We start from the raw sequence: 24,834 nt of genomic DNA, 5'->3' as shown, positions 1-24,834 counted from the left end.
AAGAGTAGAAATTGCCCCTAACGGGGAAAGAGACCTGAAAGATGAATTTACTTTCTGGAATGGGCATTGGGCTCCTCTCCACTTCCTGTTCAGAAGCTAGGCACATAGCTATTTACACAGAAGCAAGACTGTACTTTGCACAGAATTTAATCTCCAAGTGAAGACGGAAGTGTCAGGTGCCAGATGAAAGCACAGCCAGGATTAGGTGAACTCTGAAGTGTGCAAGGAAGATAGATTTTAGGTGACTATTTTTTACTTCAATGCCAACAAACCTACCTATATTATTCCTTGGATTTAGCTCACAATTTTCTTTGTTGTTAAAAAATCCTGTTCATCAAGAGTTCTGACAAGAGTCTGCTTGAAGAAGTTAAATGCTCCTTAATTGAACACATTTTGAACAACTTAATTGTTCTCAGCACAGAAAAGGTACTCTCTCTGTGCTTTTTTAAATAGCAATTAATTCCATTCTCATTACCAAAAATATTTCAAAACAGGAAAAAGAAGAAATCCTGTTTCTCCTCATCCACTGTTAGCATGAAGCTTAAACAACAGGATTTAGCTGCCTGAATTGAAGAAGGTATTTCAGGCTTACTTGTTTCTTAGTCATCACTTAAATTAAACAAAATAATTGACTTGAGCAATTTATTACCTTTTTCTGGAAGCGTACTGGCATTGCATATCTGTTCTTCACCATCACCAGCAGATGTTGCAGCTTTTATTTTAAATTGGTAAGTATTATTGGAAAGTAGATTTCTAAAGGTATGCCATGTATCGTAAGATGAAAAATTTGTAGAATTTCCTTCAACTGTTATGATGTAATGAGTAATTACACCATGGGATGAAGCAGGAGGGTCCCACTGCACTAGGATCGATTGCCAACTTGTTGCAATACAGTGAACATTCTGGACAGCATCTGGTACTTAAAAGATACATATGCACCAATGAGTAACATTTCCATACAATTAAAATGGTAATCACAGAACAATATCGCAAGCCTCAAACATTCCGGTGACAGAAAAATTGATACTGTAAAAGAAACACATTGAGACAACAAAAACACTTCTTTGTCCTCATTAGATGGTTAATTTCCAACTACTATGAACGTGATCGATTCTGGTACTTGAGACAGAACAGGCCATCTATCTGGCTTATTCCTAGTTGTGTGCTCCAATTTTATTTTCACATCTCCTCGTATTTTACCCATGTTTTTTTTAATCGAAGTGTAGTAAAACAGGCACAGCAGTGTGAAACCCATACACATACTCCATCACAGTATCAACTGCAGCAGTTTCTTATTTATGTTATGCTTTGTTTCTTTCAGGCACTGTATCCTATCTCTGTCATTTCAGCAGAGGCATGACCTGCACAGAAGTCACTGGAAAGGTTTCAGAGCTGTCAAATCAATGCTATTACATTACTGTTCCCCACTTCCTTGCTGGTTCCAGCAGGAGAAATTTTTTTAAATGCTCATAAAAATTTAATAAAAGGTAGCAAATTTATACTCATGCTGAAAATAGAGCAATTATCAGTGAACAATTGGTTAAATAGAACAATGAAGTGAAGTATCTCAGAAAGTGCTGAAGTGTTGGCTGTACCAGCTAAAAGAAAATGAGTACGTATGAGTGATGCTGCAACCTACTTCCTCTGCTAAAACTTGTCCAGGAATCTGTAAAATAGTGAAAAGACTATCAGTGAGATACCAGAAAGAAAGGGAAACATGTTCATTATTGCTGAGCAGAGGCGAACAAATCTCTTTCAAATTAGTAGTTTTCACAGTTCAAAGAAAGATTTTTAATTTATTTATTTTTTTAAAGCAGCATCTGCAGAAGAAAGAAAATTACCTGACACTTTTGATAAAGACTACTGACAGAATTCTTAGGTTAGCTCAATGAGCAACTGATCTAGCAGTTGCCCAAAACCTGGAATGGAGGGAAAGGAAAAAATACTGCAACTCGCTGGCCAGAAAATCTTGGAAAAAGATGTAAAATGACTGGATGACACTCCAATAACTCTCCAGAAGTGCTGAAGAAAGTACCATGAGCATGGAATGTCAATTATGAAATAAGACAACTGGTGGATGACGATGGCTCTTGGGCCGGGCAACCTCCAGCTGCAGGGATCCAACAGCCAACCTGAACCAATTAAGTGATGGTTACAGTAACGGTGTAATTTTACCAGAACCCCTGTTTTATCAGCTCTGGAAAGAATATTTCACTGGAATTGTAGTCACCATATGGGATCTTCTGACACCTCATGTGCTCCCTTTGCTGCCAGTATAAAGCAACCTGGGAATTCAGATACAACCCCCTAACCCATCCTAGTCCCCTGGAACTGACTGACCTTACAAAACACATGAGCCTGGGGACTGCTCTGAACTGGCAGAGGAGCAATAGTTTTGCACAAAGGCCAGTTTCACAAACCCACAGAGCTCCTTGGCTCTCATTAGTGAATGTTCAATATTCACTTCCATGTGATACAGTTTTTAATTTTGAAGCAACCTGCAACTTCAAAAGACATGTGGAAGGCAAAAGACAGAAATGCACATAATTAACTAAGTAAGCAATCTATGTTGTGCAGTCCCCCCTAACTGTCAAGAAGAATAAGATCTAACAAATTAGGGTATTTAGTTAGTGGGTAGCTTCCCTTCCTAAAATAAATTATAAAATGTTTAAAAATGTTACTTGTTTAATACAATTTCCAGTTTATTTGCCAACCTTATATCCTGCTGCTTTTGATACTGCTGAAGTTTCAGTTATTTTCACAGGGATCTGAATTATCGCTTTGATCTACAAAGACTGATATCTATCTGATTTTCTTTCCTTTATCTGTGATGCTATTAAAAGACTTATAGTAGCCATATAAGCCTTTCATTTCAGATGAGGACATTTCTAATTCTACACTTCCGACATGGAACTTCAAACCCAGCCTATCCGGTACAACAGGAATGTGAATTGGGAGTTCCACAGGCAGAAGACAATGAGATAGTGTTACGTTACATTCTCTTTGGAGATAAGAGGAAGACTGTTGTTCAGCCATACAAGGAAAATACATACAAACAGAACTTAGAAAAGGTCACATCTAACCTGATTCCATTGTTGTAAACTGGACAGCATTACTGAACTGATTGCCATTCCCAAGCTTGGTAAATGCAGAGACACTGATAAAATAGGGGCTGAATGGATCTAATCCAACAAGGTTTGCCTCATGGTATGAACCTGAAATATTCTTAAGGAAGAAAAATTTATTAGTATGCAGTTAATCTGTGTAAACAATGTGGGCCTCACCTTGAAGCCACTAAAATTAATGGAAGTTTTAGAGACATAGTCTTGCCTCCTCTACTCTGCGTAGCTTTCAGTCAAAGTTGTCCCTGAGCTCAACGAAAAAGAATGCAGGGTCAAATTCTTCCTTTCCCTTCCCCTCTCCCTCTTTCACTGTGGCTTATGAGGAAGATATGCCAAAGGATGGTATAATAATTACCATGGAGTTGTTGAACAAATTAACTCCATTTATGCCTTTTTTTACCAAAACTGAAAACTTTTGTCACCTCCACACCACCACATCAACTCCCTCTCACCTTCTACTTCCTTACTACACCTCTGCAGTGGAAGAAGTCATGGGCTATAGCTTCCAACTTCTTTTGCTTTACCTGAGCCCAGACACACAGAGTGATGTCAAACTTCAAAAAAAGCTAAAAATCACAGTTCAGTTCCTAATAGCTGTTTTTCCCAGACCAAGGCATATTTTGTGCAAATGTTGAGAGGACTAAAGCAGCAGCAGGATAAGAGCTGGATTTCAGCAAGAAAACCTGCTGAGCCTCTTGTGGGATCCAAGTTATCTAATTATGGTGCCTCACTATAATATTTTTATGTAAATTGCTCTGGCTGGCTGGCTGCCACAATTTAAATCTAATTTCTTGCCTATATAACATTACAAAATATGAAGAAACATAGTGCACAGAAGATGCATTCAAGGGCTCCAGTCAGTTTCCATAGTCTAACTGGGTTTTTGTCTGCCTCAGAGAGACAATGGAGGATAATCTTTGGTGGCCTCCAAGAGCATCCAAAGAGTGTGTTTCCAAAGGCAGCTGGCTATAGAAACCACTCTTCCTCTTCCAGATGTGCATTGTGCTCCCCCTCTTCCAAAGATCTGGGAAGAAACTGGCACTTGGTTCCGCAACAGGAAACAACAGCAGTTCCACACCTCCTGTACACTACATGTCTCAAACACATCCTTCATTGCAACAATGCCTTTTCCCTGCAGCTTTTTACAAGTATCTCAGGTGAACAATATAGTTCCTAAATTATATAATTTCTAAACCTGAGATCCAATCCTGACCTCAGCTTGCTACCCTTACAGTTCATGGTACATTTCTTGATGCATTCAGATTTAAGCAGATTCAAATGCCTCGATCAAATTTTGTATACAATTTTATAGCATCTATTCAGATAAAATTCATTCTGTTATTCTTACTCGGCAAAAATAAAACAATTAAATAGTTTTAACCATTTTTCAAGATGACTAGGAGTATCTGTATTTCTATTTGATTCTTGAAAGTCTGCAGATACTGAATAGCTAAACAAAGGTAGCCACAAAACAAGTCCACCATTTTCTAACACCAAATTTACACTGAAATATGAACTAAAGATTAATAAAGTTCATCATTAATGGAATATAAGAAGCTCAAAGCAAACTAAAATAAAAAAAAAAATTAATATCTAATTTAAAAAACTGAACTACAGCCACAGTGGGAGGGTAAGTAAATTGTCTTAACAAATAGGAATTTTAGGGGAGCTTCATAATTCTAGGAGCATAACAAACATTTAAAATATGTCATATATTTTGTTCCTAAAGTTTGAAAAAAGTATTTATCTGCCCTCCTTGCCCCCAAATTAAACATTTAATTTTAAACATACCTGATAAAAGAGTTTTTCAGTGTTGTTTTGATAAATCTTGAAAATATATCTCATAATAACACCATTTGGCTGAGGACTGGGATCCCATTTTAGCCACACAGAATCTGCAGTGTAGTTGGTAATGGTCAAATTCTGGGGTGGAGCCAATGGCACTGCAAAAGTGAAATGCACTTGAGTTCCAAAATACATATAATCCAAGGAAAACAAAACACTTTGGAGAAGCAGGAGAACATATGTAAGATTTGAACAGAACAGAACAGTACTACGTTGCTATTTTAATATTTTTCTTTCTTTTTGGCATGAAACAAATACCATTAATTGGAAATATGTTTACTCAGCAAGGGATCTTCTTAGAGAGCTAAGAAATCTATTAATCATGTAAACATCCTCACTGTCAGAACTAAGGCATTCAACAGAAGTTGTATTACATATATTACTGAAATGTGATATGTGCCACTTGCCACAACATACATTGAGTGCAATTCAATATATATTTACAAGTTATGTCATTTACCATGCAGGTGAGAGGAAGTCCATGCAAAGGAGACCTGAGAATATGTGAGAAATATTTACATGTTTTATAATTTTTCAACTGGGAGGATGAAGAGAAAGGTATTTTTGATTGCTTCATTTGGCAAACTGTAGCATAAACCAAAGGCAAAAGACAATTCTCTTTGGAGTTACTTTTTTGATATCATGACCTGCTCTTGCAAACTGTGGAGGGAAGAGGAGAAATCAGAAAAGACTCCCCTTGAAGTGTCTCCTTCCACTGAAAGCTCTTCATGCACATACCAATGGGAAATGAATGTTCTACCTCACTACTCTCAGGTCTGATGTTCAGATCTTAAGAGAGATGCAGCAACACAGGGCCAAAATTTCAAAGTTACTTACAAATGAATTTGCTCACCTGACTCATCTGTGTAGAATGGAAGCATGGCAGATGGACCAACTCCTTTTATTGTTCTTGCAGCCACATAAGTGGTATATAATGTGAATGGTAGGAGGTCTTCCAAGATCATAAAATTATTGGTGGTAGAGAATGAGTTATTCTTTTCTGGCCCAAATAAACTTAAATCATAACTTATTATAATACCACTTGGCTTAACAGGTGGGACCCATGAAAGCAAAACTGAGGTTGTTGAAATATTGGAAAATGTTTTGATTATAGGTGCTGATTCTGGGACTAGAGAAAGAAATAAGAAAGGGAAAAAAAAAGGAAAACCTCAGAAAATATGAGTTACAATGAAAACTGTCTTTTAGCTATTAGTTAAAAGTTGTGCTTTGAGTGGAAAATTCTATTTCATGGTCTCAACACAGAAATACGAAGAAGTTGTTTGTGTCATTGTATAACAAATAAGTTTTAAGTAACAAGGAAAAAATAAACTTTTATTTTTTTTTCTTTTAAACAGCTATTTGTTAGGGTTTTTTTCTACATTTCCTTAGCAATTAATAAAATATACTTCTTACCATCTTCATCAGTTCTTATATGCAGACTTAGAGCATGCAGCTCAGAAAATCCTTTATCAGTGGCTGGTGTGATTTTCAGAATGTAATCAGTGTATTTCTCCAGATTGTCAAAAATGATGCTTGTGTTGTAAGTAAGGAAAGACAATATCTCATTGGTTCCCAGTTGCAACAAACTTAGTGAAACATGAAAGAAGACCAAGCCATTTGGCTGGGATGGTGGAAGCCAGCTTACATTTACAGAAGATGAGGAAATGTTTTGATAGACCAGATTTTCAACAGCACCATCTGGGACTATGAGAGATAATAAGCAAAAAATAAATACATAGATTACAGTAATAAAGAATCCAAACCAAAACAAAAGCAAATGCCCAAAGTATGATTAGTTTGTAAATCTCTTTTTAACATTTTGTACCATTTAAAAAACATTTTTCACTATCAGATGCAAAATATTTTGAAGGCATATGTGAATAATCATCACATTTAATTTATTAATAAATTATCCTAATTATGGTTAAAGAAAGTATTTTTATTCCTTGTATCTAAAGAAGCTTATGAACTAAGTTCTTAGCATTACAAAGCAGAAATTCAGATCAGTCTTCCTTGCAAAGAGAAATACTGTAGCATTGAAAACAGTACTTGCTGTATTTTTTTAAACTTTGCCATCGTAACAGTAAAGTCATGTAAATTTGAGATTATTTAATAAGTAGAAGCACTGATATACACTGGACATTTAAAAAGTTATTAACTTACTATCTTGATCTGTATACACATCTATTATTTCACTGGTTTTGTTTCCATCTCCAAGAGCTGTGCTTGCAGTTAACCATAGAGTATAATGGCTGTATTTTGCCAAGTCATCTAGAACTGCAGACTGGGGCATATTGACCTCGCTGTCATTATTATAACTCGTGAAATTCTAAAGGGAAAAAAAAAGTGTTGTAATTGAAAACGTTATTTATTAATTAATTTGTTGTTCTAGTTTCCCATTTAGCCATCACCACTGTCAAGATTAACTTTCCTGAGGTTTTTATACCAGTATCTGAACACATAGCTTTGCCTATAGTCACTAGTGCTCAGAGAACATAAATAAACAGTTTGTTTGGCAATGAAAATGTAAGCCTTTGTTTTGACTGCAGAACAGAAACTGGATCAGTCAAAATAGTAAGAAATTCCACCTTAATATATTACTTTCTTTGAAATGTAAATAGAAGTTCACACTTCTTCACATAACTAACTGAAAAATGCTGGGAAGTGCTTTGCCTTCCACTTGAGTAGGGTAAAATACAGGAATCAGAGGACCAAATTCTAAAGTATTTAATTAAAACTTTCTGATGCTCAAGCACAATATGACAAAATACCATCTGACTCAGGAGCATCATTGTGGTACCCTCCCGTTGCTATTATTATTACATATTGTAATTATTAATAATTAGTAATTTATAATAACAGCTAACAATAAGACTTTTTAAAGGATCTTATATAATACTCTGAGTTTTTAAGTTAAAATATCAAAGGTACTAAATTCAGTTTTGATTTTACATTTCATGCATGAGATGTTATTGGTATGAACAGCTGAAAATCTGGCTCTTAGTCTAAAAAGCATACTTTTAAAATTTAGTCAGCTGTTTGGCAGTTACAGACTCAGTGAACCAACCTAAACACCACAACAGGCTTTTTGGTGCTTCAATAAATACTGTTTAAAGAGGTAGTCTCCTTAGTGCCCAAGGCCTGAGAACTACCTCAAACTTTTGATACAACAAAGTATTAGAAAAGGATGAACACATAATGAAGAGGAAGGGTGAGCAGGAAGAACTGTGTGGGTACAAACTGAGAAAAGATAAAACTTGCACTAATTGTACCCTTGGGATAAAATGCTATAGGAAGTTTTACAATTAACCGTGGCTGCAGATGAAAGCAAACATCTTAGGATCTCTGGCTACAGCTGAAGAAATTCTTCCTTCTGTCCCCTTCTTCATCCATACATGAAAGAAGTTTTGACATAGCAAAGTATCAGATTATTAAAAGCAGCCAAGTGTAAGCAATACACACAGACCATGAAAGTGTCAGCAGAAAGTAGTATCTTCTTCACCTCAGGAAGCACCAGAAATTTCCAGTGGCATAAAGCTGTAATTAGTTGTATACAGATAACACAGTGCTGCTGTTCTCCACTGTTAACCTTTTCTTCTTCTTCCTCTTCCACCTTTAGGTTCGTTGTATCGCACTGGTGTCTTAAACTGGAGTATCATACACTTGACTCTGGTATTAGTTTGAGAGTGACAGCTACTTTAAGCCACCCATCAAGGAGTGTAATGCACACTCTTCCAGTACCAACCTAAGTGAAGACATTTCCTTTTTGTGTGCTGTACCATTCTGAGGCCATCTTTTAAAAAACTTGCAGTGTATTTTAGGGAAGTTCCCCTTTCATCCTTATTTTGGTAATAATGGTGAAACAAAATTATTGTTAAGATGGCATATTACTTGCAACATTTGTCTGCATCCAAGGGGCAGACTAAGCCAAATTTCACTCTGTATCCAGTCATATTCACTTAGGCTGGCTTGAAGTACAGGACTTAGACGATTTGGGGTCTAGCATTCAGTCTCTAGAAGGATGGTGGGGTTTTTTCTCTACATATCTCCTGGCTCCCTTGTCTGGTATGACAGTGCAGGACAGCAGCCATCTGTACTGAAATTCCTACACTGGAGAACCTTCTTCATGCATTCCTTTATATTTGTAATTCGCACCTTTCCCACATTCATGATAATCAAAACACAAGTCTAGAGAGATTGAACCAAAGAGTTTATTCAAGTCAGTATCTCTTACAAATCACTATTCAGCAATGAGACTATTACTTCCATAGATTCTTTAACTTCTTTACTTGGTAAGACTGAGAAGGTGGGCACTATGATTGCTTCAAGCTTCACATAAGGAAACCACACTTATTTCCTTCTCAATAAAATGCTTTACTCTGCAGCTATTGATTTACTGTTTATAACACTGTTATTCATAATCAGTGCTTTATATTAATTAGGTTTTATTATGCCTGAAGAGTTTGAGAACATGAGAGGGGAAGCAACAGAATAGCAGTAGTTTTAGTATGACTTTTGATTACAGGAGCAATGCAAGATGTTAATTAGCATGAGATTCTTCAGTTGGGTTGCTTTTCAGGCATCTAGAAGATACACTTTAAGACTTGAACCTAAGTTGTGACAGAGGAGCAAATGAAAGACTGGCAGAGAATAGCTGCCTACAGAAGTGTGTCTGGAGAAAATCAGGTTGCTAGAAATGCAAAAAGGTCATCTACTTTTTTAATTCTCCTGTATCATTTCCCAAACTGAAAATACAGTTTGGATAAACACAAGCAGTATGGTGACCTAGATGCAGAATATTCCAGTCAAGGATCATTTCTTTCTATCTATGTGCAATACAACAGATCCTGCAACTACATGGTTACACTTCCGTTACAGACAGTTGCAAGCTGTATGTGTGCATACACATATACATGTTACACAGGTTGCTAGAAATGCAAAAAGGTCATCTACTTTTTTAATTCTCCTGTATCATTTCCCAAACTGAAAATACAGTTTGGATAAACACAAGCAGTATGGTGACCTAGATGCAGAATATTCCAGTCAAGGATCATTTCTTTCTATCTATGTGCAATACAACAGATCCTGCAACTACATGGTTACACTTCCGTTACAGACAGTTGCAAGCTGTATGTGTGCATACACATATACATGTTACAACTGTCTATATGTACACACATATCAGGCTGACTTTCACGCACATGCATTTATACATTGTAAAAAGGCTAATATAAAATATATGACAGAAGGGAGCAGGGGAGAGTTGTTTTCCCCTGTTTGAAATCTGTTTTGCACCTACAGGCATGCCAAGGTACAGAACAGGAGTTCAATGTAGATGCCACAGTTGCCATGCCAAACAGTGACCCAGAGAGGCATGTGGAGGGCAGAGGGAGTTAAGGGAAGCAGATGGATTAGGAGTGGATCATGATTTGAGAGATGAATAGTGATCTCCCATGGCCAGGGAGAGACAGATGCACCAGCAGATAAAACCTATCTTCTTACAGTTTTCTGTAGATGGATGGGTTAAAAATCCAAGCTGAAAGGCCAAAAATGGGAGTTTCCATACATAGAAGTGGAGCTACTGTCAGCGCTTTTCTGCCATCCACTACATAATATGCCAAGCAGCAATAAATTCCACCAATGGCACCATCCTGTCCTTCCCCAACTACATCACACGATAATCCAACTGGATCCTCACCTTGCTGGGCCAATGCTACCTTGCTCCATCTTCCCTATCTTGCTCCTTCATTTCCAGAGTCCTGGGCACATCCAGAAGTATTATAATGTATCAGTTTCACGTTACTCATTCACCTCAGAGTTCCACCTCCTAAAGGCAAGAATAGCCCAAGTCCATAGATCTTCTCTAAAATTGTTTGAGTTGTCCAAGAATTAGACAAATGCAGACACTCTTCATAGGATGGGTTGCTTCAGGTAATGCACTGCTGTAAAGGTTTCTCCAGGGATTTGTCAGGCTAAGAAAAATGCTGTTGGTGTAGCAGGATGTGTGAGCAGATTTTAATCTCATCAGAATGCAAATTCATGGCAGGGCCCTGCTTGCACCTGAAACTGCAGACACAGCCTGACAACGACACCGCTTCACAGAAGGTAGAGAAGTGTATACACTGAAGTATGTCAGCAACTTTTTAGTCACAGGTATGTGTATACATACCTCACACTAGACATATCTTGAGCATAAAGTTAAGTAGTAGAGGTTAATTTTCCATACGTTAGTTTCTTCATGAATTTCCATTTATTTATTTTGTTTCACATACCAAACCCGGTAACTAAAACCATGTAAAGAAAGCTTATTTCTTCTCATCATATTTCTGTATCATAATGTATTCTTAGAAAGGAGGACAGAAAAGCTATATATAAAATTAATAAATGTGTTGCATAATTAGGGATAAAAGCAGCATAAAAAAAAATAATGGAAATGTGTAGATCACAAAAAAATTATAAATAAAATTTGCCTTTTATGCTTTAACTTAGGAATGTCAGTATCTTTGTTTCAATATACTAAACAGTAATTTCCTTTTGAGAGCAATAAAAACATGAAATAATGTATTAATTATTTTGACATTATCTTCTTATTTTCAGTACTGTAAAAAATGCATTAAAAAGTAAAAAAAGAACTCCCACAGAAATTTAAGTTAGATTGAAATAAACAGACTTAAGGGTGTGCAACGAATATAATGGGTCTTGTGCTTCTCTGCCTACATATGTTATGCTTATATGTGTATTACATGCATGTGTGTGTATATACAAGTACACATAGAGTTTTTAATATGGAATATTCCATAAAACCTATTTGCTTTAATGCTTAATGACATGAATGTCCAATGAGATGCCCAATGCAATACATATGATCACCAGATGTGCCTTTATCTTTTTGAGCTGCCTTGTGAGAAAGAAAACGTGAAAAAAATATTTATAACTATAAAATTTATTTAATTTTTAATGGATTATTAAACACTTCATTGGATTCTACAAAAGAAGAATATAAAAATAAGCTTACCTGAATGAATATTCCTGTATTATTTTTTAAATAAACTGAGTAGTACAGTATATTTCCATTAGGCTTTAAAGGAGGAGACCAGAATAACCATATTGATGTGGAAGTACGATTTCTGTACTCAACATCTTTTGGTGGATCACTTGGTGCTGGAAAAAAAGTATAAGCATATCTAACTCAAGGTTTTGTACATTTTAGTGCCCAAAATCCCACTATAAATTTGACAACATCCCATATCAAATTAAATCTATTTCTGTGTATCTGAGAAACTGATTCATGAAATGATGAAATAAAATAATAGAGGTAATTTTTTTGAACCCTGCTTTTTGTCAGACCCATTTATATTTAGCTGCATTTGTAAACAGATATTCTTTCTTATAGAATTTGTCCTGTACTTACTGGTTTGGGCACACTGAAAGTCTAATTTGCAGACATGGAACTTGGCTGAGTTAGGCCTCTATCCTCCATATATAGTCAATAGGAAAAAAGAAGAAAGGATTTGTTTCTGAAAACCTAAATTAAAAATCTCGTTCTCATTGCTGATGATACACTTAATTTAGGCTCTCAACTCATGTAGGCAAACCAGATACTTAAGCTCGGACAGTATGATCAGTTCAGCTTTCTCCTCTTTCCTCAGCCGATTAAATGTGCAGGAAGGATTCTGTAAGTCTTCTCCGATTAGCCTCTCCTCCTATACTGTAATGAATAGCAGCATGTGGCCCTTCTCAGTAGCACAGTGATGTAGGAGACTCAAATTCTGTTCCTTAAGTCAGCTTAAGAGAATTTAAATCCATATTTCTCACCATCCAAGAAAGTGCTCTACCCACCATGCAGCAGAGTACTTAACACTGTAAATTATCTCTCTTGCTTTCTGCTGTGCTATTTGTGTAAAATACTAAAATATTAATTGAAGGGAGAACTTCAGGATCAGTTCCTAAAAATCCTGCCCTAAAAAGTTCATTCCATAAGAGTTTCAATAGCAAAAAGACCTAAAAAAACAACCAACCAACCAAAAACCTACAACCAGATTTAGACAGTATTCTGAGAGAGGGCTTGGATGGATGCTAATCCTGCCAGTGACTGTGTGCTGGGAAGTAATTTTATCTATGCAGGATGATTCTGAAATATACCGACATACTATCCATTTTGGAACTGATTGTAACAATATAATCGATGGGAAAACCAGAAACAATAATTAAGCTGAGTGGCTTTCAAAAAACAGTATACAGTATGATTATTTGTAAAAGTCATCTACCATGTTGGAAGTATGAAATAACTAACTTAGAACAGATAAATCAGTATACAGTTATAGATTTCATTTTCTAATTAAAAACACTTCAGACTTGTAAGAAAGACTCTAAAGAGTATTTTCCCTATTAGAAGTTGTGGCACAGCAAGATGAAGCAAAGAGCTATTAAAATGTATTACAAAGTTGATTTAATTTATTTTGGAATTCAAGTTATTTTAATCTTGCCTATCTTGAAGAGAAATACAAAGTTCTGCTCAGTAAACTAAAGGAATACCCATCATTATCTTACAGAGCCACAGACAGGCATATGCAAAAAGACAGACATACAGAAACAGGGAGAATGTCTCATCTTGACTAGTCAAATGTCACTTCTGCTTCAGTAGCTTCATTAACTTAAATGAGCCTGACAGAAATTTAAGGCTGAATTAAGTTCAAGATTCATACTATGTATATAAGCTTACCTCCTTCAGAAGTTCTGAATGTTATAGTATCACTTTTTATGTTGCCATCTCCAAATCGTGTACTTGCAGTTAGGTAAGCATTATACTCATAGTTATTTTCCAGGTCTGAGAACTGCAGTGATGTTTCTGTTACATTAACACTAATTTTGGACATTTTATTCCTAAAGAAAAAGCATTTTATTAATTATATATACACCCCATTTCTGTATGTATACAACCGTGGCATGTGATATAAAATTGAAAAATGCAATATCGTGGCAAATACAAATACATTAAGCTTTCAAAAATTACAAGGATTTTTTTTGTCCTTTATGTTGAAAAGCTCATTTTTGTACTGTTGCATCACAACAGGACTCTTCATTTTGCTTTCAAAACAAAACAAAACAAAACAAACACCAAAGAAATATGTTTGTAAATTACATCAGCAAAGACAATTATTATATGGGGTATCTAGAAGGAGAATGTCCATCCAGTAACTGCTATCAAATGGTTATGTGGTACCCTTGGGAAGGACACAGTAGGGCATAACTAAACTGTCTCCCTGGACAGGAATAGCGAAATATAAAAAGATTACAGCAGGGTGCATGCCCTGGGTGACTCTGTGAAATTGGTCAGAAGGCTGAAGTTATAAATGGAATAATAGAAGATGATATGGAACAGGAATTAGCTGGTGCTGAGTTAATTCTGGTGGAATGTAGCAGGGGATCAGAATGGAACTCTAGTCAGGTCAAAACCCGCCTAGAAAGACTACAAGATGTAACATTAATAAAACGCTGGTATTAGCATAGGTATGAAATTATTATCAGAAAGTAAAAGAAGACACAGAAACAACTAACTTGAATTTTAAAAGTCTGTTGTTCCTCATTAATTAATTTAATCTTTCATGAAAAAAAAAAAAAAAAATCAAGGAAAAAGGCTAGTTAACATTCCATTCCTGCAAAGATTTCTGTATGATTGAGTGCCCTTTGCCTTTGGGGGGATTTCATTCAGGGATGATAATTTGACAAGTAAAAAGGAGTATGCTGCTCCAGAAGTCAGTGTTGAGATTTTAAAATTCAAGAGAATGAATTCTAATTCTAAAAAAAAAAAAAAGGAGTAATTAGATGGGCTGATTTTCATGCTTGGATAGATGAATGTCCCATTAGCACAGATCACCATCTGATACTCCTGAAATAGAGTTACATTCACAACGAGTTGGAATGAGAATACCTGAGAATGAAAAAACTAAATTCTCCCTATCCCTTTCATATTTTGAGTGGAATGTCTCTTGATGTGGGAAATGCTCTTGGTAACAGAGGAATTTAACAGCCTTTACATTTTCCCCAAACTTCTGACATTTTGAAAAGTCAGTAAAGAGATACAAAAGGCTGCAGCTGCATTATCAAATTCTAGACAAAGACAATACATCTTTTCTTGGATCTTTGCCCAATATATTCTTAGCATGGAAAAACATAGCTGGTTATAATTTAAGTAAGAAGAAAATCCACAGCTAAGTGCTGCAAACACTTCTACTCTGAGTAATTGCATTCTTATAACATATTATTTGTCAAAAAATGCTTCCACAATCAAGCACAGTTAGGAAGAAGAACAAAAGCCTGGGGTGTTTCAAGGAAAGCTGATTTTCTGCTTAAAAAACCCTGAGATTGCAAACAAAATAATAAGAAAATACTGAACAAAGTGAGTGCAGACTTTAAGACAATGAGGGAAAAAAAGTACCTAACAGAATAAATTCAGGCAAGGAATTTTAATGAAGAACAATAACATTAGGTTTTAAATGAGATCTTTCAGAAACCCATACAAAAGAGGTACTAAAAAACCACAGGCTTTCACTTGACAAAGACAGGCATCATATTTTCTTAAAAATCTGTTCCTCGAAGTAGATCTAGTAATAGTAATATCTGACTAAATTTGCTGAATGAGTCGATGTCAAAAGACAATAACTACATAGAAGTTCAGCAATTTTATTAATATGCTTTAATACTCTAGAATTGCAGACGCGGGGAGTAGGAGTTTGTAGACTCAAGGCATGCAGAAAGTTGCTTGGCTACCTGCTAGCATCCAAAGTCACCCTGTCCTGTGACAAAGTTCATGAAAGACAACAATAAAAACATTACAAATATTACCCTTTCTGTTCTACTTGTGGATTCTTGTTCCAAATCTATTCAAGAGTGTTCCACATTTTCTACAACTGTTGCAATATATTTAAAAGAAGGAACTTTTCTTTAACATCTGTACTAACCTTCCTCTTTCTGCTTTATTGAGAGGCTCCCAGATTAACCATCTCCTCCAAAATATACTGAATGCCTCCTAGAAGCAGCAACTATGGTACAGAAATTTGCCTCATCAAATCTCACCTTGCAAGGCATTTTATGAAATTGTATAGCCAATTCTGTTAAATGCTTAAAATTCCCTTCCTTCCCCTTTCCCTCTCCCTCAAAAAAACCCCCCAAAACCAACACTTGTAAGAAGGAGTGAAGCTGTGGCCTCTTTGAAGGCGACAGGCTTCCTTCCCCTTTCCCTCTCCCTCAAAAAAAAACCCCAAAACCAGCACTTGTAAGAAGGAGTGAAGTTGTGGCCTCTTTGAAGGCGACAGATTTTCCTTGCCTCAAGATGACATCTAATGCCTCTCTAATTTTAGATATGGCACAGTAAGGACAGATAAGACAGAGCAAGGAGAATATGGAAGGAAAGCAGCCAAGGCTCACTGCAAAAAGTCATGTTGCTGCTTAATTCAAACGTTTAGAAAACTGGATTAATTAACAGCTTTAAGAAAATAATTATTACTAATTAATTTGTCATAGTAACAAAAGCAGTAAGCTTTAAGGCAATATAAGGGTAAAAAGCTGTATAACCTCAAGTCTTTGAGCACAGTCTGTATCAAAACCATAATTCTTATCACCCAGTAACTCTTTCCTAGCTAGAGGACAGTCTTTAATTTAATGTTTTTTGCAGTTAAAGAGCACAAAACCTTGCCAATACAGGAGAAGTAACAAGACAAGCCAAAATTAACTTTTTTTGGAAGAAAGAGTTCACTCACTTTATCACTAACTTCACTAGAAGCTATAATTTTAGAAAACATCAATAGGAACTGAGGCCACACCCTACCCCAAAACTGTCAGGTAACATTAAAATAATGAATATAATCTCAACAGTAGTATGTTCCTTATGACTGCTGATTTGTACATCTGGTTCACATCTCTTAAGGTGCACATTAGGCATTTGCCTCCTGCACCTTAGTAATGGCAATAAAATGGTGAAGCATAAATTAAATATATTAAAAGTGATCAATAAAAAAAGATCTTTTCATTCCCAGTAGGAGTTACACACAGATCTTTGACAAGATGCCACGTCACTAGACCAAACTATGCTATCCAGATAATAGGAAAGAAGTTGTAAGTTTTAAAGTGACAAAACTTCCTTTTAAAGGTGAAAGAAGATCCCAGGAAAGGATGACAGGATATAAAAAAAATACAGGAAAAGATGAAAAAACCCAAACACAATAAATGAAAAATATCTCTTAAAAAAACCCTTGTTTATTATGCATATAATAAATGCAAAATAAAACAGTAGGCATAACTGATAGTACATACAAAGACTCTTATCATTGCTCTTACACATTTTCTACTAAAGAAAGCAGTATTTCTCTATTTTAAGCCTATTTCAAATGTCCTTGACAATTTAGCACAGGTTTGTGCCCTGCCTTACAATAGGCCTAATCAGAGTATAATGAAAACACATCACCATGCTCCAATCTAGATTTGAATTTATTTATCATAACATCACATCTAGAAAAATGTTGAAAATGCTTACAAGACTTAATAGCCCAATGTTCAGCTACTGCATTAAATTTGAATTTGTATACACAAAAGGCTAGTATTTTAAGTGCTGGATGAATATTTGTTCTCCAGAAGTGTGTAATCAACACATTGTGTAAGAAAAACCTAACATTCCAGATAGGTTACAGATTAATATTTATCCTCAGAACTACTTCCAGAAAATCTTACCAGACGTAAACTGTGTAATAGAGGATAATTCCATTTGGCTCCAGTGGAGGTTTCCATGACAACTTCACAGTGACACCCAACAACTGTTTTACAGAGAGGGATTCTGGAGGAGAACTTGGAGCTATAAAACAAGAGAACAGGAAACACAACATCTTGTTAAACAGCTACGATCAATGGGATGCACAGCATCCTTCAATTGGTTTGCAATTATTTGTGATGGAAAGGGAACTTTGTACTACACCAGTACAGTATCCATCAACTAATGTTAAGACACAGCTTCTTTTTCTTTTTCTGACAGATGATAAAAGAAGATTTTGCATGGTGGTGTTAGAACATCTGTTTCTGTGATTCAATGGAAAAAGTACTTCATGAGAAAACAGAGCAACGGGAAGGTCACACTGATTCACCTACTGTCCAAGTACATTGCTGTAATTTTTCTTCCCATTCTAATAAAAGCAAGAGCTTTATAGGTATGAACACATGTAAAATACAGCAAAATAGTTCCCCTAGGGAAAAAGAGGTGCTGTAAAGAGTTACATAAAGCACCAAAAGTTGGAAAAATGGATAAGCATGGCATTGAGAGATGATAAAAATGTGAGATACTGAGAAGCAGGAAGATCTATTCACTCCATCAAATAAGGACCACATTCATACATTTAATATGTCATGAGGGCAAATATAAAGGAGTCATTGTCTGAGACCCTTAAAATTAATTTTAAGATGAACTCTACATGACACCATATCACAACTGTGTAGGGAAACAACATAAGTAAATTAAAATGTTAGACCCTGTTTGATTTCATTCTGAAGTTCATATAAATATTGCTGATGAAAAATATACCCATGTATGCACAAGTGACACTCCTTTGTATGAGCACGTTATTGAGTAGTAAATCTTTTTCTTCATCTTGATTCATGGATATATGTAAAGCTATGAAGTAATATCAGAATTACCGTTGTTTTTCTCAAATTAAACCAAAGAGCATCATGCACTAAAAATTCAGGTCATAGCTGTAGTCATGCATGAAAATTGAGACTATGAGCATAGCTATTAGCAAATCTAGGAAACATTTGGTCTGAACATTGGAACACTGTGTTCCTGTGAATAAAGAACATGTGGTGTATTATAAATATTGTTGTTTTTCAGTTGTTGTTCCTTCCTTCAGTGCCTCAAAAGTTGGCATAAAGGTTTTAGAACTCTGTACATTTAAGAAAAAAATATTTTTCATGGACAAAGGTTCACTGACTGCAGTGAATGTCTGTATTTACTAGCGAAAAATGGTGACAGCTGTATTTGGTGTTTTACTCATTATATTATCCTCAGAGGCTATATAATAAAAGATCTGTCATACTGTGAATGCCATGTCTTTTGGGCACGCCTAGGTCATTCTACAGTTCTTATTCAGTGGATATTTTTTGCTTAAGAATAGAACTTACATTGCTTTAAATAAAAATACTCAAATTAGCTGTTCCCAGTGTGCTGCAGCAACATTACTCTTGAGCAAAGGTTTATTACTGACAGTGTGAATCTAAGCGCACTAACATCCCGAAGATTTGCAAAGACTTATTATCACTAAAAGCTGATCTCAGAAAGTCAGCACTCCATAAGACATGAAAAGCGACTTGAGAATGGCTGGTGGGATCTTTGCAGCAATGCCACTTTAGCCTAGGTTCCCTGAGAATTTCTCCCTAAGGTTCCTCCAAACTGTGATTCATGGAAGATAAGTTAAGATTCTGGTTTTAATTTTTTTCAGGATTCCCCTTCCAGAAACATTAGAGGGGACCTAAAACTAAGCTGGGTACAAACAGGATTTTAAGGTTCTTCAGCTGATATGTACCTACTTTACTAATTAGAAGAGGATGCAAAGACTGGTTTTGACCATAAGCCTGCAAGTACAGAACATTACTCTGTTCAATCATAATATTAACATTACACCTACATATCATAGAATCGCAGAATGGCAAGGGTTGGAAGGGACTTTAAAGATCATCTAGTTCTGACCTCCTGCATGGGCAGGGACACCTCTCACTACACCAGGATGCTCAAAGCCCTGTCAAACCTGGCCTTGAACACTTCCAGGGAGAGGGCGTCCGTATATGTATGTGCATGTATCCATATACGCATCTGTTTAGAAGAAGAAAAAATCTCCAAACAAAAGAACCAGAAATGTTCTTGGACCATTCAAGCTGCCTTTTGGCAGCTTCCCCTTTCTCCAGCTCTCACATGACTGCAGAACCAAACACAATATTTAATTCTATGTGTGGTGTATTATATGAAAATAATATTAGTAAATTAAGCTCCTTCAAATTCATAAGATATTGGCAAGACAAAATGAAATGGCACAATTGGGTCTCAACATGTAGCTTGTACTGATAAATATATTAAATAACAGATACATAGACAGACAGATAGATATGTATGTCTGTGCATAGATACAGATATCAATACAGAGATATAATTGCAAAAATGCTATAAAACCTACACATATCTGACACGAAGTGCAAGGTTAGTTAAAGACTACAGGCAGACAATTGAGATACTGCAACTTCTGTTCTGACTTACCATCTTCATCCGTCAGTATATGCAGAGGTGCACTACGAAGACCTTCCCCTACTGCAGTACTAGCAGACACTTCTACAGTATATTCAGTATATTTCTTTAAATCTAAATAAAGAAGAAGAATTCAGCAAATCAACCATACAATGGGCCAAATTGGGGGTTTTATGTAGTTTAATGCAATTTTGAAGTGCTGAATAGGCCCATCACTTACATGGTTCTGAGTGTTTAGAGACTGAAATAAGCATTAGGAAAACTTGAATACAAAGTATTCTTGTGGTCAAGGGGCAAAGCTCTAATTACTAGTTTATACTTCATATTCCTAGAATGCTTTACAGTTTGCCCTTGGCTGTACTCTGAAAACTGGTTAAGGTACTGAGCTCCCAGCATGGACTATTGTGTCGTGCCTCAGTAATAATGACAGAGCACAGAAAAAGACGCAAAGGTGAGTGGAAAGGGAAGTATTAATTTTTATCTAGAATAAGATCAGAAAGATATGTAGGTGACTTCTGTGTTTACTTTGCTATAATGACAGATGTGCAGAGAAGTCTACTGATGTTCCTTGTACTTTGAACATTTAAAATACAATGAGATGTATGTTAGATGCTATACCTGTTGTGGCCCATTCCACCACATTACTGCACGACACAACAGGCTACTTCTCAGGACAGGTAGTATATAACTTCATGAAAGGACAAGAAGGATCATGTCTAACCAATGAACTAATTATCTGCATCAGCCTGATGAACCCTCCTCAGAACAATTTACAGTTGCCATAAATTCCCAATCATTATATACTGGCCTGTAATACGTAGTGTCAGAAGAGTAGTGTTAATGACTCTTTCCTCAGTTCCATTAGTCATCTTGAGATATATTGTGTAGGTCTGTATAATTCCATTGGGAATGGATGGTGGGAAAAATGATAATTCTATTTCCATGGATGAGATGTTCCTATAGGTTATGTTTTCTGGTGCAGAATCAGGAACTAGGAGACAAAATTTAGACTCTTACAAGACTCCAGTCAGTTTCCTTGCGCTGTTAAGCATTTTGTTAAACTGGCTTAAATGAAACATATTGTAAACATTTTTATCCCTCTTTTTGGTACAGGCTAAATTTTAAAAGTGGCTGAATTGGAAGATCAAAACCACATGACAGATGCACACTGTAACAAGGTAAGGGTTATTCTTAAAAAAAAAATTATTGTGGAAATCATAGCATTATAGAATGGCTTGGGTTGGAAGGGACCTTAAAGATTATCTCATTCCAACCCACTGCCATAGGCAGGGACACCTCCCACTAGATCAAGTTATTCAAAGCCCTGTTCAACCTGGCCTTGAACACTGCCAGGGCATCCACAACTTCTCTGGCCAACCTTTTACAGTGTCTCACCACCCTCACATTAAAGAATTTATTCCTGTCTAACCTAAATCTACCCTCTTCCAGCTTGAAACCATTACCCCTTGTCCTATCACTACAAGCTCTTGTAAAAAGCCCCTCTCCAGCTTTCTTGTCAGCATCCTTCAGATACTGGAAGGCCACTGGTCTTCCTGGAGCCTTCTCTACTTCAGGCTGAACAACCCCAACTCCAGCTGTGCTCCAGCCCTCTGATCATCTTTGTGGCCTTCCTCTGGACTCACTGTCCTTCTTATGTTGGGGACTCCAGGAAAGGACATAATATTCTAGGGGGGTGTCTCACAAGAGTGGAGTAGATGGGGAGAATCACCTGGTCATGCTTCTTTTGATGCATCCCAGGACACAGCTGGCTTCTGGGTTGCAAGTGCACATTGCCAGCTCATGTTGAGCTCTTCATCGCCAACACCCCCAAGTCCTTCTCCTCAGGGCTGCTTTCAGTCCATTATTCACCCAGCCTGTATTTGTGCTTGGGATTGCCCCGACCCATGTGCAGGACTACACACTTGGCCATGTTGAAAGTCATGAGGTTTGCAGGGGCTCACCTCTCAAGTTGTCAAGGTCACTTTGGATGGCATCCCTTCCCTTCAGAGTGTCAACCACATCACACAGCTTGGTGTGGTCAGCAACCTTACTGAAGATGCTCTCAATCCCATTGTCTAAGTTGCCAACAAAGATGTTAAACAGCACCAGTGCCAGTACCAAACCCTGAGGAACACCACTTGTCACTGATCTCCACTTGGATATAGAGCCATTGACAGCAACTCTTTGAGGGCAATCAGCCAACCAGTTCCTTATCCACCAAGTAGTCCATTTGTAAAGTCCATATCTCTCCAATATAGAGACAAGGATGTAATGCAGGACAGCATTGAACACTGCACAAGTTCAGGTAGATGACATCAATTGGTCTTCCCTTATCCACCAACACTGAAACCCTTTTACAGAAGGGCACCAAATTTGTCAGGCAGGATTTTCCCCTAGTGAAGGGGGGCCTTTCACCAATCACCTCCTTTTTTCCATGTGACTCAACATAGTTTCCAGGATGCTCTGCTTCACAAACTTGCCAGGCACAGAGGTAAGACTGGCCTGCAGTTCCCTGGGTTACCTTAACTTACCACTGAAATCAGCTTAACATGCCAGATAAAAAACCTGGAGCATGATTCTAAACTTTCCTTCTAACACCTGTAACTATCCTCCAAGTTAGCTGTTGTTAGGAGACTTTAATTCACACTTTGTATCAGCAACCTGTATATTCTTTCTTTTCCCTAGATGATGTATACAAATTCTAAGAACACTTGTATGGAAAACCAAAGGGAGCCTAACATATTGCTGTAAAGACCCTGAGAGCATTCCCTCTCCTGAAGGTTTGGCTGTTGGAGCTCAGGGCCAGCTTAGCAATACTGTAGTTAAGGACTGCGTTCTCCTTGTTGGTGACACAATCCCAGGCAATGTTGCAGTGGGGCTGCAGCCAACGTTGACCATTGGTCTCTCTGGGAGCTCTCTGCAGCTAGGGCTCTCATGCTTTGTCCCTGTCTGAGCTACAACTCCTGCTGCATCACTGCTACTGCTGTGCTTGGCCATGCACACACTGATCTAGTCCCTGACTTGTAGCCTGATGTCACAGCCTCACCTCAGCTTGGCCCCACCACTACAGACCTGCCCAGCTGTCACTGGGTTTTGTCTGACCTGCTTAGTGTCACTGGACCTGCCAACTCACTTTTCTGGCTCAACCTCAGTCCTGCCTCATCTCCATGGAGTGTCTGTACTCTGGGCTGTCCCTGGCTGCTTCCTCTGTTGGGGGTTGGTGAGACAAGTCCTGGCTTATGAGGCCTCTACCCTGCTTACCTAGGGATCTCCTCAGCTCTTGGCTCCCTGTCCCCCTATGGAGCAACTGGCCCTTGCTGTGTCACGACAACTGATTTTGGTGTGCATGTGTCTTTCCTCAAACAATTACACAAGTATGTTTTCCATTATCCAAAATTGGTCTGATAGCATGATATATCTTATTCCAGAAAATCATAACCATACAATGGCAGCACGATTTTTCCAAAAGGTCAAGTAAGGCATGGATATGCTTTAGGATGCCCTATACATTCTTAGAAATGCACTGACATTTGATGAAACTCCACACTCAGAAGTATAAATAATTTCTGCTTAAGCAATAACCGGAAAGGGAATAAATGCCATGAAAGGCAGTGAAATCAGCCCACAATTCTGCCTAATTTTATTGCCTACTAATACCATGGTAGAATGGTAATAGAAAACTCCCAAGAGCTCTTCAAACACACTAGCCCATTAATAGGTTGTGTTTCACTCAAAATGCTCTGTTATCCAGATCCTGCCTTGGTTTTATTCTTCTCATCACAGAAGATGTTTTTTTCAGTTTCTCATCTCTATCACAGAATTCAATTTTTTGTTTTGAGCATCAGGAGAGTTAGGCACTGAGAAATACCTAAGTGTCTTAAAATACAACTGAGATAAAAGATGGGTATCTGAATTAAAGAGAGCAATAAAAAATGTGATGTCTAAGGGCATTGTATCTCACAAAAATAAATCCTCAAAAGTAGCACAATGTCTTGGCAGAGCTAGCCTGGTGTCTCTATTACAAGTACTGTTTCATGCAACCTAAAAATTAGATGTCTGTGTCCCTGTTCCTTAAGAGCTCGACTTGTTAGGCAGGCCAGAACCATAAAAATTTCACACAGGAAAAGTCTACTTTCATTTCAGAAACAGGAAGGAGAGGGAGCTTATAGTGATTCCACTGTGTCTTAATCAAGGAGCCAGAGCATCTCCCTGCCCCTTCTGAGAGACATCAGAATGTGCCCATCATTTGTTAATTTAAAAAAATAAATAAATTGATGAACAGAGCATGTTTCATTCCAGGGCTAGCTCTAGGTATAGATAAAGTAGTCAGTTGTTTGAGGCCATAAATTTGTGAAGACAGCAAAAGGCCTCCAAGAACAGATGATCATCATACCAGTGCTACCTGTATATGGTTGAGTCCTAAAGGAAACTAACCTCCAAGTTTGTCTAGCCAGCCACGTTTCATTCCTGAGTCTACAGCATCTCTTCTTCCATGTAAACCATTATCCTCAGTTTTTCCTCCAGTACCTCTCCTGTTTCGCACCACTAAAAAATTCATGACCATCTGCCTGTATTTTATATCCCTTTCCC

General features: G+C 37.1%; 1 protein-coding gene across 1 annotated transcript in view; it reads right to left on the bottom strand.

Moving 5' to 3' along the window:
• The window catches only part of PTPRQ (protein tyrosine phosphatase, receptor type, Q), a 106,132-nt gene that overhangs the window by 58,426 nt on the left and 22,872 nt on the right, over positions 1-24,834 (bottom strand). The window contains exons 15-25 of the mRNA XM_010008044.1: positions 21,053-21,235; positions 20,257-20,358; positions 17,694-17,814; positions 13,690-13,850; positions 11,983-12,128; positions 7,131-7,296; positions 6,381-6,671; positions 5,821-6,096; positions 4,914-5,065; positions 3,084-3,225; positions 650-919 (exon numbers count right to left, since the gene is read on the bottom strand). Of these exons, the coding sequence (XP_010006346.1) occupies positions 650-919; positions 3,084-3,225; positions 4,914-5,065; positions 5,821-6,096; positions 6,381-6,671; positions 7,131-7,296; positions 11,983-12,128; positions 13,690-13,850; positions 17,694-17,814; positions 20,257-20,358; positions 21,053-21,235 (2,010 nt within the window). The remainder of the gene's footprint in view (positions 1-649; positions 920-3,083; positions 3,226-4,913; positions 5,066-5,820; positions 6,097-6,380; positions 6,672-7,130; positions 7,297-11,982; positions 12,129-13,689; positions 13,851-17,693; positions 17,815-20,256; positions 20,359-21,052; positions 21,236-24,834) is intronic.

The sequence above is a fragment of the Chaetura pelagica genome, unplaced genomic scaffold, assembly GCF_000747805.2.
Source record: "Chaetura pelagica isolate M959 unplaced genomic scaffold, ChaPel_1.0 scaffold50, whole genome shotgun sequence".
NCBI classification, from domain to species: Eukaryota; Metazoa; Chordata; class Aves; order Apodiformes; family Apodidae; genus Chaetura; species Chaetura pelagica.
The sequence above is the reverse complement of the archived record's forward strand: the minus strand, read 5'-3'. Positions and strand labels throughout refer to the sequence as shown.